Here is a 17,694-nt window from a genome sequence, read left to right as displayed (position 1 = left end):
ATGGGAATACCAGACCACCTGACCTGCGTCTTGAGAAATCTGTATTCAGGTCAGGAAGCAACAGTTAGAACTGGACATGGAACAACAGACTGGTTCCAAATAGGGAAAGTAGTATATCAAAGTTGTATATTGTCACCCTGCTTATTTAACTTATATGCAGAGTACATCATGTGAAATGTCCGGCTGGGCGAAGCACAAGCTGGAATCAAGATTGCTGGAAGAAATATCAATAACCTCAGCTATGCAGATGACACCATCCTTATGGAAGAAAGCAAATAACTAAAGAGCTTCTTGATGAAAAAGTAGGCTTAAAGCTCAACATTCAGAAAACTAAGATCATGGCATCTGGTCCCATCACTTCATGGGAAATAGATGGGGAAACAGTGGAAACAGTGACAGACTTTATTTCTTGGGCTCCAAAATCACTACAGATGGTGACTGCAGCCATGAAATTAAAAGACCCTTGCTCCTTGGAAGAAAAGTTATGACCAACCTAGACAGCATATTAAAAAGCAGAGGCACTACTTTGCCAACAAAGGTCTGTCTAGTCAAGCCTACGGTTTTTTCAGTGGTCATGTATGGATATGAGAGTTGGACTATAAAGAAAGCTGAGCACTGAAGAATTGATGCTTTTGAACTGTGGTGTTGGAGAAGACTCTTGAGAGTCCCTTGGACTGTGAGGAGATCCAACCAGTCCATCCTAAAGGAAATCAGTCCTGAATGTTCACTGGAAGGACTGATGCTAAAGCTGAAACTCCAATACTTTGGCCACCTGATGTGAAGAGCCGACTCACAATGAGGGCTTCCTTGGCGGCTCAGATGATAAACAATCTGCCTGCAATGCAGGAGACCAGGCTTTGATCCCTGGGTGAGGAAGATCCTCTGAAGAAGGGAATGGCTACCCATTCCGGTTTTCTTTCCTGGAGAATTTCATGGACAGAGGAGACTGGCAGACCACAGTGGGGTCGTGATTATTGAATATTCAATACTGTTATTACTTCCTATTTTCTCTATCTCATATTTGATTGTTCAAAATTCTCAATTCTCAGTGTAATTTCTTTTAAAACATTTGTAGAAGTGCCGACAACCTACCAAGTAATTTTGAAAACTAGAATTTTTGAAGCCATAAATTTAACAGCCCCCTGAAGTATTTTATATTTAAGTTGGTTTAACTTTTACAGATATTTGTTTTCCCCGTGACCACAAAGAATTTCTTGTTTAAAGCTGGAAAGTCATCTGGTTCACAAAACAAACTTTGTAGCTTAAAAACACCCAGTCACTAATTAGGATTTCCATGTTCTGATGACCAGTCTCTTCCTCAACATAAATATCCTTTTTTATGGAAAAGTCATCATGGGAAGTAACATCACCAGCTGCTTGCCACAAACCCAGCATCTTACACAGAAAATGACTTGAGCTCTTCATGCTACGACTTAGGAAGCTAGTTTCAAATTAGCTTAATTACTAGAGGAAGCCAGAATGCTTCAGACAATTGCTAACATGTTTTGTCATCCTAAAGAGAGGTAGCCAAGGAAATAGGAAAAAAATGCCATTTTTACAATGAATATGATTTGTAGGTACATTGGCAGCCCGCCTGTGACAGAGACATGAATTCAGAAGATTATTCAATCACGAAAGCATTCATTGTGAAATAATGAACTTACCCATGCTAATAACTGTTCTTGGATATTAATAGTAGTTAAAAATGTCTGGAGAGAAATGCGCGAAGCCTGGGAGGATACAGCATTTGTAGGGCTCTCTTTAAAAACAAGGATGCAAATTTCCAAAAACAAACAAGGTTTTAAAGTGACTGCTCATGTAGAATGAGAAAATTAATCACCACAACTCTTGAATTGTAAAAGATCAACTACTGCAAAATCCCCAAAGTAAAAAAGTTAATATTCTTATTAATGAATTTCCGGATAAACTCTATAATTCTTTTTTTTCTCTTTCAATGTTTTGGTGGCACACACTTTGTACTTTTCCATAGGATGATACTTTTGTAATATCTTTTTTTCTAGAGAGAAGAGAAATCTAGCACATCTGATTGAAAGTTGTTTTTATTGTTGATGAGATCCATAAAACATGCAGCTTTGCGACAGACATTCTTGCTCTTTGAAGCGCCATGCAGGTTTCTAGGCTACCAACACAGGAAAATCAAATAAATTTCATATTGTGTGATTCCCATCAAGAAAAGAAAAAGAAAAAAATGTGCACTGTATTGATAAGGCAGTATATGTACAATTACAAAGTACATTCCTGATAGGATAAAAATTCCACTTAATTCGATGTTTTTGGGAATTAAATTACAGGTTTTCATTTCTGATGATTGAAAATGTTTCCTGCAGACTGGCCTCTGGCTCTGCATTTCAAATCTTATTCCTCTCTAGGGCTGACGCCACATACTTCTGAGGCTGGTTATTGTAGGGCATAGTCAATTTTTACATGATTACTGGTCCTGTCTTTATGCTGAGATTTTGGGTGAGTTGGTCCAATGGAAGGAATATTCTGGGATGGCTGGCAATACACTGTTGCAGAAGAGACTGTAAATCACGTAAATAAATCCCATTAACTCTACATTGAAAGCAGCCCCATTCATTTCTGCTTCTCCTTAGCGGGCTCTGCTTCTCCATCGTGCAGTGTTATCTCTGGTGAGAAAAATAAGACTGAGTTCCAGTGGAAAGAAGAGTCAGTGATTTTAATTGATTGTGGTGAAAGCATCTTTCTTTCTACATTTTATAAAAACACAGGAAGCTGTTGCTGGGTCCCTTCCAGGAAATGGCCTTCCCAAGTAGGGGTCTGGAGTTTCAACTTCCTTAGCTGGGCACATCTGCCTCTGTCTGAGAGAATCTTATCCTGCAAAGATGTGTCAAGCCAAACAAATAAATGAGCCTGCAAAGGAACAACAATAAAATTACCAGGGAAGAAATATTTGAAATGATAAAACATGCTTTGAAACAAGCATGATGTTACAGAAACACCAAGTATTTTTATTCTGTAACAACACAGATGTAAATACACTTTTTGTGTTTGTGCTGAAAACCCTGAGATTCAAGTTACTCATCATCTTATTCATGGAGCAGTTTGCTTGTGTGAAAGTTGGCTTGAAGATATGGATTTCCCATTAAATGATGTTATCAAAGTGGGAAAAAAAAATCTAAACCACTACAGTCAAGACTATTTTCAGCTTCATGCCAAGAAATGAGATAGCAGTTCTCCTCTCTGGGGTGTTTAATACCTTAGGGCACTGGGGTCCGAAAGCACAATGGTTTGGCAAGAGTTTATGGTCTGAAAGAAAGATGTGGTGTATACGTGTGCACGTGTGAACAATTCTCTTTTTTTAGATTTGTTAAAGAAGAATTATTCAATTTTAGAAAATGACTTATCTAAGATTTTTAATACCTGAGTGAATTTAATATAAAATTGTCATGACTGTATATAAGCATATCAATGCATATTGACAAAGTAGATGGATTCTAAGCAAATATTCAACTTTGGAAAAGTATGGATAAAATGATCAGCCAGTGGAGTTTAGACATTATAATTTGAATACTGAGGAAAAAATTAGTGAGGATAGTTAGATAGCATCTATTAATGTTTGAGAAAATGCATTAAATATAAAATACTAGATATAATTCAGTTGAATTCAAAATCCATTCACATTAGTATAGATTCAACATTAATTTGTTAATAAAAGTAAAGGATATTTAGAGAATGCTTAAATTATCTGAAATTAGGTTAATGGTAAAAAAAAGTTTTTTAAAAGGGAAGTAATGAACAGTTGTCACCCTTTGTTAATATTTGATTGTGTGAATGGAGGTTCTTGGGAATGGCAATTATCAAAAATTAAAAGGGATTAGCCTTAAAGACGGAGAAGGCAGTGGCACCCCAGTCCAGTACTCTTGCCTGGAAAATCCCATGGATGGAGGAGCCTGGTGGGCTGCAGTCCATGGGGTCGTGAAGAGTAAGACACGACTGAGCGACTTCACTTTCACTTTTCACTTTCATGCACTGGAGAAGGAAATGGCAACCCACTCCAGTGTTCTTGCCTGGAGAATCCCAGGGACGGGGAAGCCTGGTGGGCCGCCGTCTGTGAGGTCGCACAGAGTCAGACACGACTGAAGCGACTTAGCAGCAGCAGCAGCAGCAGCCTTAAAGAAGTGCAGGAGTTTCAGAATGCCCTTTCAAGCATAAAACCTGTATTTATAAAGTTATCTTTATAGGAGCAAGCTCAAGGTTCTTATGAAATATCTAGAATAGAGATTTTATTTGGAAGTTATATATAAGTTTGTATTTAATAGCATTTCTATTACTGTATATTTCATTGTTCTTATTAGAGTTATAAATTGCAAACATTAAGGATCTTTTCCTGGAAGCTCGATATAGATAGCCCCAGATAGATATTCCTCTCCAGTTTATCTCAGTGAGCGGTACAAAAATTATCCCTTTGCGCATGGGCCTTGAAGGTATAAATGCTGAGGAAGTGTTTCTTGGTGACATGACCTCAGTTCCTGCTGCATTCTGAGGCGTCTCCGTCCACTTCCTCATCTGTAGAATAAGGATAATGATGGGACTGCTCTCCTTCTGTAGCTTCTAGGACGAAATGAATTAAGACACAGAGAGGATTTAGAACAGAACCTGGCACATAACAGCATGAAAACATGAGATTGCTGATGTGATTTTATCTTTTCTGTAAACTTGCTAGCTGAGATTTTGCCTTCCAAGTCCAGGAGTTTGAACAATGCAAACTATAAGTATATTCAATGGCCTTTCCCGACGCACATGGAGATTATGTTCACTTCTTGCTGAGGGAAGTGCCTGTACTGAGCTCACTTCATATTCTTTTCACCTAGCACAGTCCTTGGCAGATACCAATTGCTCAATAAAGAAACATTTGATTTATGAATGAAGGGGGAAAAAAAGAGGGGTTGTATTTAAACTAAGAAAAAATATTGGGCCATAGTCAGACAATGTCTGCCATACCCTTCTGGATGCCTACATTGGTATCCAGCTGACAGCTCCTGCATTTGGTTATTTTCTGGATAGTTATACTTCGATGGATGGGTGAGAATGGTCAATGTGTTAAAGTCCGCATTTGTTCCCCGCAGCGGAAGAAGTTCATCATCACAAGCAGCGTCACTGGGAAAAAGCACACATTTGTCGCTGATTCAGTCAAGACCTGTAAATATCTGCTGGGCCTGTGCTGCGCCCAGCATGGGTTTAATGCTCAGATGAGTTCTCCTGGAGTTACGAGTGGTGAGTACACACTACGTTCTCAGCCTAAAGCTAGTTGGGCTTGAAGGCTGGGTGTATCCTGGTTACTGTTGAGCTCTCACCATTATTTCCTATTCATTTATAAAAGGGAGCAATATAATATAGTGCTTTCACCATTCATATTCCCAGAGTGGTCCCTGTGTGTGCGTCACCTGGGAGCCAGTTAGGAAGGCAGAGTCTCAGGCCCCTGAGTCAGAATCTGCCCTTGTGAAGACCCAGGTGATCTGGACGCAGATGAACCCCAGGCTTGGAATGTGGACCCTGGAGTCCAGCAGACTCAGAGCTATGCCAGGTACTAGCTGCGTGACTGTGAACACTCACTTGCCTTTCTGGGCCTCGGTGTCCTCAACTGAGCAACTGCCCATCCAGCGGGTTCGTGCTGTGCCCCAACAGGACGTGCTGTTCTCACTCATCTAGAATGAACGTCTGATGTTCATGGCTCCTCGTGACACGTTACGGCAGCTTCCTGCTTGTGGGGGTTTTGTTTGTTTTCAGTCACTCGGTCGTGTCTGATTCTCTGGGACCCCATAGACTGCAGCATGCCAAGGGGTTTTGTTTGGCACCAGTCAATTCACAGGGGAGCTGCGTCCCTGCATCCTGGCATCCTGGAGATCCTGGGGATCAAATAGGAAACAAAATTGTTGAGCATTCAGATGCAGAACCAAATACAGAAAATAAAAGTGGCCTATTATTTTCAGCAAAACCAAACAAATATATAAATATGTCTTTGAAGTCACAGACTAGCATTTCTATGATGTTTCCAGGGAACTAGAAATAATGAATGTAAATTATGTTTTACCTGCTATTGCTAAAATAAAGTGTGAGACATCATCCGTATCTATTTTATTGCCTGATATCAATGAACATAAAATATTTATAAAGACTCCATGGGCTTACTAGCAAAATTAGTCCTTTTAAGCCTGTCTTGCTCATAATACACTGTTTTCTCAAACTACAGATTCGACCATAATAGGAATTTTGGGGAATCTAATATTTGCATGGCCTCTACTTGCCATGCTCTTCCAGGCTCAGACAACCAAGATAAGTCTGATTCTCCAAGAATAAGTTCAAGGACAATCCGCTCCTTGCAGTCCTTGCCAGTTAACCGCCTCTGTGCTCCCTTCCCAGATGGACCTGACTGCTCCTCCTTTCGTGCAGGCTCCACCTTCTCACGCGTGGTGCTCAGCCCCTTTGATTTGTGGATGTGTCTGCCTCCACTTTTCAGTGAGCTGGGAGTTCCCAGAGGGTAGGGAGAGGGTCCCCGCCTTTACTGTTCCAACATGAAACAGCGGTGTATCAAGTGGGAGACGGTTAATATTAACACACGTTTTTTGAATGAATGGATGGATAATTGGTGTGGAAATACAACCATTTAATTAATTGTGCCTCTATTTTGATTTTATATTTGGTTTTCAGTTTCCAATATCATAAATAATATTGCAGCAAACATCAGTGGGAGAAAAACTTTTTTGTATCTTGTATTGTTTAAGCTAGATTTCATTTAAATCTGGGACACAAAGGCAGGGGCAGTCTTAGGGCTTTTGCTGGTTTTCTGAGCACCATTCCCGTGCCCAGTATCACTGCGCCTGCTTCATTGTGTCTTTGCTGGAAGACATATCATCATGTTTATCTCTGTTCATTTATGGGGAGAGATGATTCCTTGGTGTTGTTTCATTTGACATTTCTTTGACTGTTGGGAAGCTGGACGTTTTCCAAATGTTTCTTAGTCATTCTTCTGTGAATTGTCTCAACAAGCATATTACTTTATAGTTATATTTGATTCCCTGGGGTGAGAGAAAAATCACCGAGCTTCTACAAGTGCATAAATTCAGGATTAAATCAGAGAGAATCTGTCAGCATCGCAGAGGGGGACCACAGGCCTTTTCTCGTCCTTTCAGACAGATGGCCGAAAGCTTCAGGGGTGCTTGTGGCCCTTCCGCAAGCTTGTGGCTGTCAGACGCCACAGACCTGCAGTGACCAGCCGCCGTCCTGCCCTAGTCCCCTTCTCCGATTCCTTGTGGCTTCCTCTCTGGCGCACCAATGCTCCCCATCTTCTGCTGGGGACAGAACTCTGCTGGGAATGCAGGCCCTTTGTGATCTTACTCCTCTGCTACCTTCTGGAGCCTTCCTCTCTTGGGCACACCTCTTCTTCCCGTACCGCCAACCTCTGTACATAGGGTTCTTTGAAATCCCACAAAACCTTTTTGAGCTGAGTCCCTGTCATCACTTTCTTTCTCTACAGTGTCTCCCTGTGAGTATTAAATATCCACCATAATTAAGGCTAAGGTCACTGTCCCTTTAGACCTTGGCAATCGGAGGGGGCTGGAAACGCCTCAGATGAATCTCCCGTGCTGTTTTCATCTCCACGGCCTCGGTACATCCATTTTCTGGTATGGGCTATAAAGTCAGCTGAGTGAGTCCTGCTCTACCACCTACAAGCCCTGGGGACCTTGAGCAAATTGTCAACTCTCTCTTAGCCTCACTTTTCCTCATCTATAAAATGGGTATAATAATATCTAACCCACAGGGTTCTTGTGAGGATTAAGTGAGACAATACAGATAACATGCTTACCACTGTGCCTGGCATGTGACAAGCACACAGGACGGGTGGGCTGCTAGTGTGGATATCACTGTCATTGCTGCTGTATCATATTCAAATTGCGTTCAGTCTTCTTTTCTTCCTTGCCTGTTGTGTTCAGTCGCCAAATCGTGTCTGACTCTTTTGTAGCCCCATCTGTCCATGGGACTTCCCAGGCAAGAATCCTGGAGTGGGTTGCGATTTCCTTCTCCATCTCCCTTGCCTGCTGTACGTGAATGATGGTGCTGAGTGCCTCCTAGACACAGAATGTTTCCCCAAAATATTTTTTAAAGGCTACCTTGGGACTTCTCTGGCAGTCCAGTGGTTACGATCCCTGCAGGTGGTGCAAGTTTGATCCTGGTCAGGGAATTAAGATCCCACATGCCATGTTGTGAGGCCAAAAAGAAAAAAAGAGCTACCTTTTTCAGTGGGTGCGGTACGGACAGTGAACCAGGCCCGCTGTGCGTTAGGGGGATTGTCTCCTAGAGGAAGTAAACGCTCACGGACAAGCTCTCACTGAAGGCACCTCACTGCTTTAGATACGAGTGCAGACACGCGCTCACACACAGCTTGGAGCCACAGCAGTGCCACGTGCTGAGCATTCTTTTCTTCTTGGTCGTAACAGGGTCGTGCCATCTGTTGATAGTCAGAACATAGTCATCATTTTCTTTTTTCAGATTACAAACTGGACTTTGTATAAATCCTAGTTAAGTTAAGGAATCTATCTATCAAATCCAGTTTCTTACGAACGAAGTGGTGAGAGTCACTCACATTCCTGGGCTCACGTTAGGGATTTCATCTAAACCATTTGTTACCTCTTTCTGTAAGAAGGGAGGGAGGGCGTTGTTAAAACTGGAAGACAACACATCTGATCTATTCATATTTCAGAAAATCGGATCTTAAATCTTATTAGTAAGGAAACTAAGCTGTGTAGAGATGAAAGATTGTGTTCCACAGGGCAGAGAGGAGTCTTGGGAGCTCAGGTAATCTGCAGACCTATTTGTTAACGTTTGGAGGATGGTTTGTAAAGGCAGCGAGCAGAACAGGTGCCGGCAGTTAATTTTACACCAGGCTCTGCTGGCGCTGTGACACTGCCGTGAACTGTGCCTCAAAGTCCTTCAGCTGCCGGGGCATGGAGGGTATCCCGTCTCTTCCTACCTGTGTGTCTGAGTTTTCTTTCCTTAGTGAGTGCTAACTAGACAGACTTGGCATTCTCAGGGCTCATCACAGCAGCTCCACGAGCCAGCATGAGGAAAAATAGGTCCCTCGCTGCAGACAAAGTAAAGCCAGGACAGCACCTGGGGCCTGTGATGGGTTGCTGCCATGAGAGTGATGGAACCAGCATCATTCTTGTGGGTATTTATGTTTATCTGTTTCTGCCACATTTCAGACTCCGATAAGTGTGTGCAAATGGCCAGTCTGAGTCTTGCACACCTGGCCCAGTCCAACCAACTCACTTGGATTCAGAGACTGTCGAGCTCAGAAAACGCGCTGTTCATACCTGGGCTGGAGGATGCCGCGGGGGGCCTGCTGCGCAGGTCGCTGGGTAACTTCACCGTGGACACCAGCGAGGGGACAAGGGCCCGAGGACTCAGAGGCAGGTGGGTTGACACGTCTGCTCTCTGGGCCTGAACCGCCGTGTACTTGGTGCTCTGGAGCAATCCCTACGTGAAGTCCTTGTTTAAAGGAGGTCAGATGTCTCAGGGAAGTACGTGTTCATTGGGTAATTACCAGTTAATTCCACAGAGATTTCCCGAAGGCTGTCTGTGGGCCAAATCTATGCTAAACACTCTAAGGCCGATATCCCGTGTCTCCCTGCTATGCTGCTCTATCTTTTGGCAGAGAAAGAGCTAGGTGATGATTCGAAATTGATGAGAACAAAATAAACAAGTTGTAGTACCTTTTCGGGTTTGTCATGAACCAGGTACTGTTCTAAACACTGTATCCATCAAAGACTTTAGCCTTCACAACCCTACAGAGTAGTTTCTATTTTCTCCCGTTTTGGGACTTGAACACACACAACTGGCCCTGGAATCTGCACTCCTAACTGCTACACTACTGCTGCTTTCTTTGTTGATGAATCACTTGTAATTTAATTTGCAAGGCAAAATAATGAGCTTATCAACATAACTCTACATTATAACACAATGATCCATAAATTTTAAACTAGCCTATCAGTTGGATTGCACTAACATGGTGCAATAAAAATAGCACAGATTCACAGGCAGCATGTGACGTTACAGGAGCAATGAAGATGTTACAGGAGCTGTTCTTTGGAATGAGTTATACATCTGTTTCAGCAAGAGGAAAGGGTGGTTGATTTGGATTGTGATGCATATATTATATCTTAAAGCAATTCATAGAAAATTATGGCTCCCAATCTGTTGATGCAAATATGCATCACCATATACTGCAAACCCAATCAGTAATGATGAAGCCAAGCTATCTATTACTGTGTGACGAACAACCCCAAAGCACAGTGGCTTAAAATAGCAAGCATCGCGTTATTCTATTTCACAATTTTCTGGGTTACAAATTTAAGGCAGGGCTTGGCTGGCTGATTCTTCTCCTCTTGACGGTACTCATCTGGACTGGTCTGAAGCCTCCAAGACTGTGTTATTTACATGCCCAGCCCGCTGCTGGGGATGATTGGGACGGTGAGCTCAGCTCACCTGATAGATTAAAAGCTCAAAGAAGCCATGACTGACTTGAGGCCATCTGAGAATGCTTTGACTGCAAAATACCCTTCCAGTGACCTGCTAGTGAAAGGTTGTTGTTGAATCATGCGAATACACCGGGATTCTTGGCCCCCGGAGGAGAAGAATTCAATCTGGGGCCAGAGATGAGGCTTGATCGCTCAGAGCTTTTGTGTAATAAAGTTTTATTAAAGTATAAAGGAGATAGAGAAAGCTTCTGACATAGGCATCAGAAGGGAGCAGAAAGACTACCCGCTTGCTAGTGTTAACAACGAAGTTATATAATCCAAAGAATGTCTGGAGGTTGTAAAGACCTCCCATAATTTACATTTTAAGATAACAGAATTAGCCAGAAGGTTTAATCCAGAGACTGTCCTCAGGTAGGATACATTGTTGTTATATAATCCTAAGGAATGTGGAGAAAGAAAAAAAGTTTGTCCTTTCTTCCTCCTTCAGAATTCCAGACCCCTCTCTCCTTGGGGACCCCTAGACTCCTTATCAACCTGCCTAGGAACTGACTCTCTCACTAGAGGACATGCCCATGAGGGGACTGGCAACATTGCATGGCAGCCGGCCTTCTCAATCGAAAGCTGAATCAGAGTCCTCAGTAATCTCCTCTACTTTTAGTTTATGAATGCCAGGTTTTCACAACCCTTAATGACTCACATCAGTCAGTCAGTCAGTTCAGTTGCTCAGTTGTGTTCGACTCTTTGTGACCCCATGAAACGCAGCACGCCAGGCCTCCCTGTCCATCACCAACTCCTGGAGTTTACCCAAACTCATGTCCGTTGAGTCGGTGATGCCATTCAACCATCTCATCCTCTGTCATCCCCTTCTCCTCCTGCCTTCAATCTTTCCTAGCATCAGGGTCTTTTCAAATGAGTCAGCTCTTTGCATGAGGTGGCCAAAGTATTGAAGTTTCAGCTTCAGCATCAGTCCTTCCAATGAACACCCAGGACTGATTTCCTATAGGATGGACTGGTTGGATCTCCTTGCAGTCCAAGGGACTCTCAAGAGTCTTCTCCAACACCACAGTTCAAAAGCATCAGTTCTTCGATGCTCAGCTTTCTTTATAGTCCAACTCTTACATCCATACATGACCACTGGAAAAACCATAGCCTTGACTAGACGAACCTTTGTTGACAAAGTAATGTCTCTGCTTTTTAATATGCTGTCTAGGTTGGTCATAACTTTCCTTCCAAGGAGTAAGCATCTTTTAATTTCATGGCTGCAGTCACCATTTGCAATGATTTTGGAGCCCCCAAAAATAAAGTCTGCCACTGTTTCCACTGTTTCCCCATCTATTTGCTATGAACTGATAGGACTGGATGCCATGATCTTCATTTTCTGAATGTTGAGCTTTAAGCCTACTTTTTCACTCTCCTTTTTCACTTTCATCAAGAGGCTCTTTAGTTTTTCTTCACTTTCTGCTGTAAGGATGGTGTCACCTGCATATCTGAGGTTATTAATACTTCTCCTGGCAATCTTGATTCCAGCTTGTGCTTCTTCCAGCCCAGTGTTTCTCATGATGTACTCTGCATATAAGTTAAATAAGCAGGGTGACAATATACAGCCTTGATGTACTGCTTTTCCTTTTTGGAACCAGTCTGTTGTTCCATGTCCAGTTCTAACTGTTGCTTCCTGACCTGCATACAGGTTTCTCAAGAGGCAGGTCAGGTGGTCTGGTATTCCCATCTCTTTCATCAGAGGTTACTGATAACTTTCCATGAAAAGGGAATAACCAGGTCAGCCTTTGATGGCATCTAGAGATCTGCTGACCGATAGAGCATGGGACCACCACACATACTCTGAACGGTGGGAAGTTGCCTCCCAGGGGCCTCTTGTCTAAACTTGTTGTCTTTCCCCACAGCCCCTGCCTTGGCCGAGAGCAGCTGGAGCGCCTCTGTTTGATTCAGAAGCCAACAACTTGTGACCTTCTCTCTAGGCAGCCTGCTCAGAGCATGCGCACAGGTACAGGCCAACCATCGGCCAAGCAGGGGTAAAGGAAACCTTACCCGTTAAGCTTGCTTTCAGTCTTTTGCCATCACTTCATTTTGCTTCTCCAACAATGTTCACAGTCGTTTTGCTTTTCCATTAATCTCAAAAGTACTTATGGTTGAGAAGAGCCCTTATTGTCCACCTTTGGTTTGGGCTGGGCACATTGATCTGAAATGTGTGAGCACTGGCCAAGATTCTGAGCACTCTGGTCCAGTGTGAGGAATACCTGCCATGGAGAGGCATGGTTAGAAAAATGCTTCATTCATTTTTGTTACAACTCTTCATGCAGTCCCAGAATATCATCTCCCACTACTTACCAGAAAGGGGATTCCCCGGGGGCTCAGATGGTAAAGAATTTGCCCACAGTGCGGGGGACCTGGGCTCAATCTCTGGAAAATTCCCTGTAGAAGAAAATGGCAACCCACTCTAGTATTCTTGGCTGGAAAAGTCCATGGACTGAGGAGCCTGGTGGGCTACAATCCATGGGGTTGCAAAGAGTCAAACATGACTGAGCAACTAACACTTTCACTTTCTCTTATCAGAAAACATAATCAGGGCAGAAGGCCTCCCTCTTCGTCATATATCCTCTAGGAAGGTCCCCAGTGGGACATAAAAGTTCCTGAGTTAGAGAAGATATTTGTGTTATGAAGATATTAATATACATATTGATAAATATTAATATGTATATTATTTGTGAGCATTAAGCCTGGGGGCTGAATCTGGAATACCACCAGGAGGCTCTTTACATGACCTGTGTGCCAGTCCTATTATGGTGCCCTGTGGGAGGGCGTGATGTGGAAATCTTTGAGGGGTGGGTTACTGTTTGGGGATTTGTCCATGTGCTCTGTGGTCAGAATTGGAATGCCCCTTAAGGCTCTGTCTTGAGTCCCCTGCAAGACCCAAGCTGGGGGCAAACTTGCAGGGTGCCTCCGCTGGACTTTGAGGCCACATCACGCCTGGTGGTGAGGGGCCAACAAGAGGAAGGCTTTGCTGTGTCATCTCTGCGCTCAACGTTAGTTCTGGCTTTCATCGTCAGCAGGGTTGTACAGGCTCAGTTGCTCAGCCGTTTCCAACTCTGTGTGACCCCATGGACTGTAGTCTTCCAGGCTCCACTGTTCATGGGATTATCCAGACAAAAATACTGGAGTGGGTCGCCATTTTCTCCTGCAGAGGATCTTCTCAGCCCAGGGATCAAACCTATGTCTCCTGCATCTCCTGCATCAGCAGGCAGATTCTTTACCATTGTACTCCCTGGGAAGCCCTGTCAGCAAAGTCACCTCTGCTCAAATTCTGTCTTATCCTAAGACCAGTGCAGAAAAAGAATAGCTGTAGTAAGTCGTGCAGAACAAGCACATGGCCCACCCTGCCTTCCTCTGCTTTTGATGAGCCACCGCTGGCCCAGTGAGCTCATCCGGTATGTGCTCCGTGGTCGGTGCCCAGTATTATGCACGTGCACACCCGTGTGTGTGTGAAATGCTGTTCACACCCTTTGCATTACCTCTCAGATAATTTTGGGAAAAAGCACAATGTGTGGCTTTATTTTTATATCTAGGATCACGAAATAACAGGAGAAGGAGCTTTATAGCTGAACCAGATGGAGAAATTGTGCATGTGACTCTGAGCCGGGACCCACACCGTGGTTTTGGTAAGAGGGCCCCCGGTAGAGGAGTCCCAGTCTCTCTCTCTCTGGGCAGAAAGGAAGTGTGTACCATCTTCCCTTTAGACTTTCCTACTCCCTTTTCCTGCCTGTCCTCTTCCAATTTGCCTTTTTTCAGTGATCACTTCTTTTTCTTCCCTTTAAATATCCCTAATGAGTAATGGGACTTTGGGGACAAAAGTTTCTTTTTAGATCCTATAAGATTTTGGAGTGTGTATCTTGAAAATCTAAGAACAAGGTAGAAAAACAATTTTTCACCTAACACCATATCTTAGTATATTGAAATTCTTAGTGATGGAGAAGAATAGACAATATTTTTCACCTCTTACAATTTACCACATTTGAAGACCCCTAAGAACCTTATTATAACCTTAAAATAAATAAGGCACTGAGAGAAAGTACTTGATTAAATATCATCTTTTTCTTATCTCTGATTATGTACTGGAGCAAAATCCATGTACATTGATGGGCTTTAGCTGTGCTTCTGAAAGGGAGACCATCTACTTTTCTCCATGCGTCATGGCAGAGTAGAAAGAGTTGTTTGAAGATCAGAGGGCCTAGGTACAAATATCAGCTGCATAATCTCAAGTAAATAACCCAACCTCTCTGAGCTGCAAAATCATCATCATCTTCTTTAATATAATTGGACTACAGGTTTTGTGATTAATGAGGGGGAAGATGTAGGCAAAGTGGATCCTGGCATCTTTATATCTTCTATTATACCTGGGGGACCAGCTGAAAAAGCCAAAAAGATCAAACCAGGTATGTCTTTTTAAATTGCAAGAGATGCTGCTTTAAGGAATTGCTCTTTTTCATTTTCTTGATGGGATGATTGAGATGTCTAATTCTTCCAGGAGGGCAGATCCTAGCCCTGAATCGCATCAGTCTGGAGGGCTTCACATTCGATATGGCTGTTAGAATGATTCAGAATTCTCCTGACAACATAGAGTTAATCATTTCTCAGTCAAAAGGTATGTCTTCATCTGCTTTCAGAAGCTGGAGAGTCTTCTTTATTCTCAGGCGTGCATCTTTACCTTCTGGGACTGGGATTTTAAGTCATGGAGGTCTTGTTCATTACTTTCCCCGTGGTAATGGCTTTGGCACAAATCAATAAACTCCACAATTTCAGGGCCAGCACAGGCTCTACCGTTGCTTGTCCTGCTGAACGGGAGAAGCCTGCCTTGGTTCTTTATCAGATGCAGCCATTGCGTGTTTCGGTGCCAGTTTTCTTGCATGAGAAGGGAGGATCTGCTTTCTGTCACCCAAGTCCTTATTGAAAGTGGCTGCTGCGGGGTTTCTGCATAGCTGGGGGCATAGGTGTGGCAATCAAAAGGGAAGGAGATGGGGGTGGGGGCTACTCACATAACAAGCATTCTGTTCTTACTTCACCAAGGCTTAGCGTGTTACAGATCAATCGAGTAAAGGTTTGTTTTTCTCTTTTTAAGATGTTTTTATTCATCCTTTAGATAACTATACGACTATCTACTATCAAAAAATGATATTACTATGTTTATCTGGGGCAGATTTGGTGGGGGCTTGATGGAAGTGATGGGGTGTATTAACATCTCTTTCCCTCCCAGTCACCTAGGCCCTCCACTGCTTTTTGGTTGGATGATCCTGTTTGCCAGCAGACTGCCTGCAAAGCAAGGCTCGTGCTTAAGGAGCTTTGTATAATTCCCTCTCATGCACAGCAATGCTTCAAGCCACACCAGCCAGCAGTGCTGGGTCCTGAATGTTGTTGCCCCTTTGCTGTGCCCACCGAAAAATCTCTCTCATTCCTGCACGTGTGCACACCATCCCCAGATGGCTTTCCCGGGGCCGCAGCTCCCCCGGGCCCAGCAGCTACGGGGAGTGGGAGAGGTGGCAAAGCTGGGGCCGAAGACGTATGCCTTTCACCCTGTGTTTAGAGCTGACCCAGGAGCCTGCCCAGCCCTTCCAAAATACCAGCCGCAGCTCACCGCTGTATTGGCTTTTGTATATTGTCACTGTCCTTCCCACATTACTTTAGCTGTCCTTGGTTTCCCTCTACACGTTCCACAGGAGGGACAGAAAGGAGAAATCAAATCATCCTTTTCTTAAATCGAGAAACATAATGCAGGTGAGCTGGAGTCATTTGTGTCAAGGGTGCCAGCTAGGATTGGAGGGTGGCACCCCAAATCTGTGAGGCTCAAAATCACAGTCTCACATTAGAACTTTAGATGATAGAGCAGCCACAGTGCCTCTGAGTTACACGTACTCTCATCCTGGGGACCTGTCACCTGTGAGTAACTGCCTGGTCACAGCTGGAGATCCTCGACACAGTTGCTGCCTTTGTTGGAGGAAGATGTTTTCACAGAGACTCCAGCTGGTCACTGTGGGCAGAGGCTTGGTCACCAGGAGTTTCTATGTGATTGAGGTGCTACTGGGGGAGGTGCTCTAGATTGGAGGTCAGGAACAAGACAGGTATCATTCTCTCAGGAGAAGTCATCGCCATCTACAGTAAAATGAGTTTTAATTACCCGTAGAAGGTCTCCTAGCTTGTATTTCCATTAGGCAGGACATACGTTGCACAGCTTGACATTTTAATACAATTGTAAGTCCTGTCCTCATCTCTTGTCGAGGGTACGGGAGAAAATGAACAGATGCTGCCAACGTTGCCCGAGGACTATGGCAGCAGAATCTGAATAAAATGGCCAGAAATAAGGCATTACCGAATGGTGGCTCCACCAGTCTCTACCGAATACCTTTAGGATTGAACAACTTCTAATCTAATTCATTAAATTAAGTTCATTCACTGGATTTGGGCACCTTCTTGGGTGGTAATGAGTCTGTATCAAAAGTCGTAAACTTACTTATGTGTCTATATATCCAGATTTAAAGAAAATCTAACTGTGTTCCTTTCTCGTATATACGGGGATCTAGTTGAATCACTGATACTAACGCATGAATAGTAAATACACATATCCAGGCTCTTAGTACCAAGTACTAAGCTGTAATCTCTCTCTCCCCCCCTCTCTCCATATATAAACATCTTTCTCTGTATGTAATCTCTAAGCCTCACCAACCCTGTGAAGTGGTTGATATTATTTCTATTTTAGATAGAAGGAAGTCAAGGTCCAGAAATGGGAATCACCTTGCCCAGGGTTTTGCCTATTGGTTCTTCAGGTTCTTTCCTCTGCTGTATGTCAGCTCACGGGTAAGACATGGGGTAAAAGGCAATCAGTGGCCCAGTCTTCACCAGAAAGGAGTCCACCATTAGTTAGTGCAAAGCTGCTCCCAGTGACTGGACACTTTGGTCTTTGGATCATAGGGTGATTACAGGTGCGATCAGCAGGGACCCTGGAAGAGGCCAGCTTTAAGAGTGCATGCTGGTTATGGGGTCTTGGGCAAGATTTAATCCTTTTCACTTTGCTTTTTTATGTTTGAGCTGGGGTCACACCTTCCTGGCGGGCATGTAAAACAGATGGAAAGATACATATGTATGTGTGTGTTTGGTGCTCATCCCATGACAA

General features: G+C 43.5%; 1 protein-coding gene across 4 annotated transcripts in view; it reads left to right on the top strand.

The window, feature by feature from the left end:
• FRMPD2 (FERM and PDZ domain containing 2) overlaps positions 1–17,694 on the top strand; it is a 103,142-nt gene that overhangs the window by 63,041 nt on the left and 22,407 nt on the right. For all 4 annotated transcript variants that reach the window (XM_061405618.1, XM_061405620.1, XM_061405616.1 and 1 more), the window contains 6 exons: positions 5,109–5,256; positions 9,243–9,453; positions 12,419–12,519; positions 14,099–14,191; positions 14,858–14,965; positions 15,058–15,174. In XM_061405618.1, coding sequence (XP_061261602.1) covers positions 5,109–5,256; positions 9,243–9,453; positions 12,419–12,519; positions 14,099–14,191; positions 14,858–14,965; positions 15,058–15,174 — 778 coding nt within the window. The remainder of the gene's footprint in view (positions 1–5,108; positions 5,257–9,242; positions 9,454–12,418; positions 12,520–14,098; positions 14,192–14,857; positions 14,966–15,057; positions 15,175–17,694) is intronic.

Source organism: Bos javanicus, chromosome 28 (assembly GCF_032452875.1).
Source record: "Bos javanicus breed banteng chromosome 28, ARS-OSU_banteng_1.0, whole genome shotgun sequence".
In the NCBI taxonomy this organism is placed as follows: Eukaryota; Metazoa; Chordata; class Mammalia; order Artiodactyla; family Bovidae; genus Bos; species Bos javanicus.
Note: the sequence above shows the minus strand (reverse complement) of the source record. Positions and strands in the feature narration are given on the sequence as shown.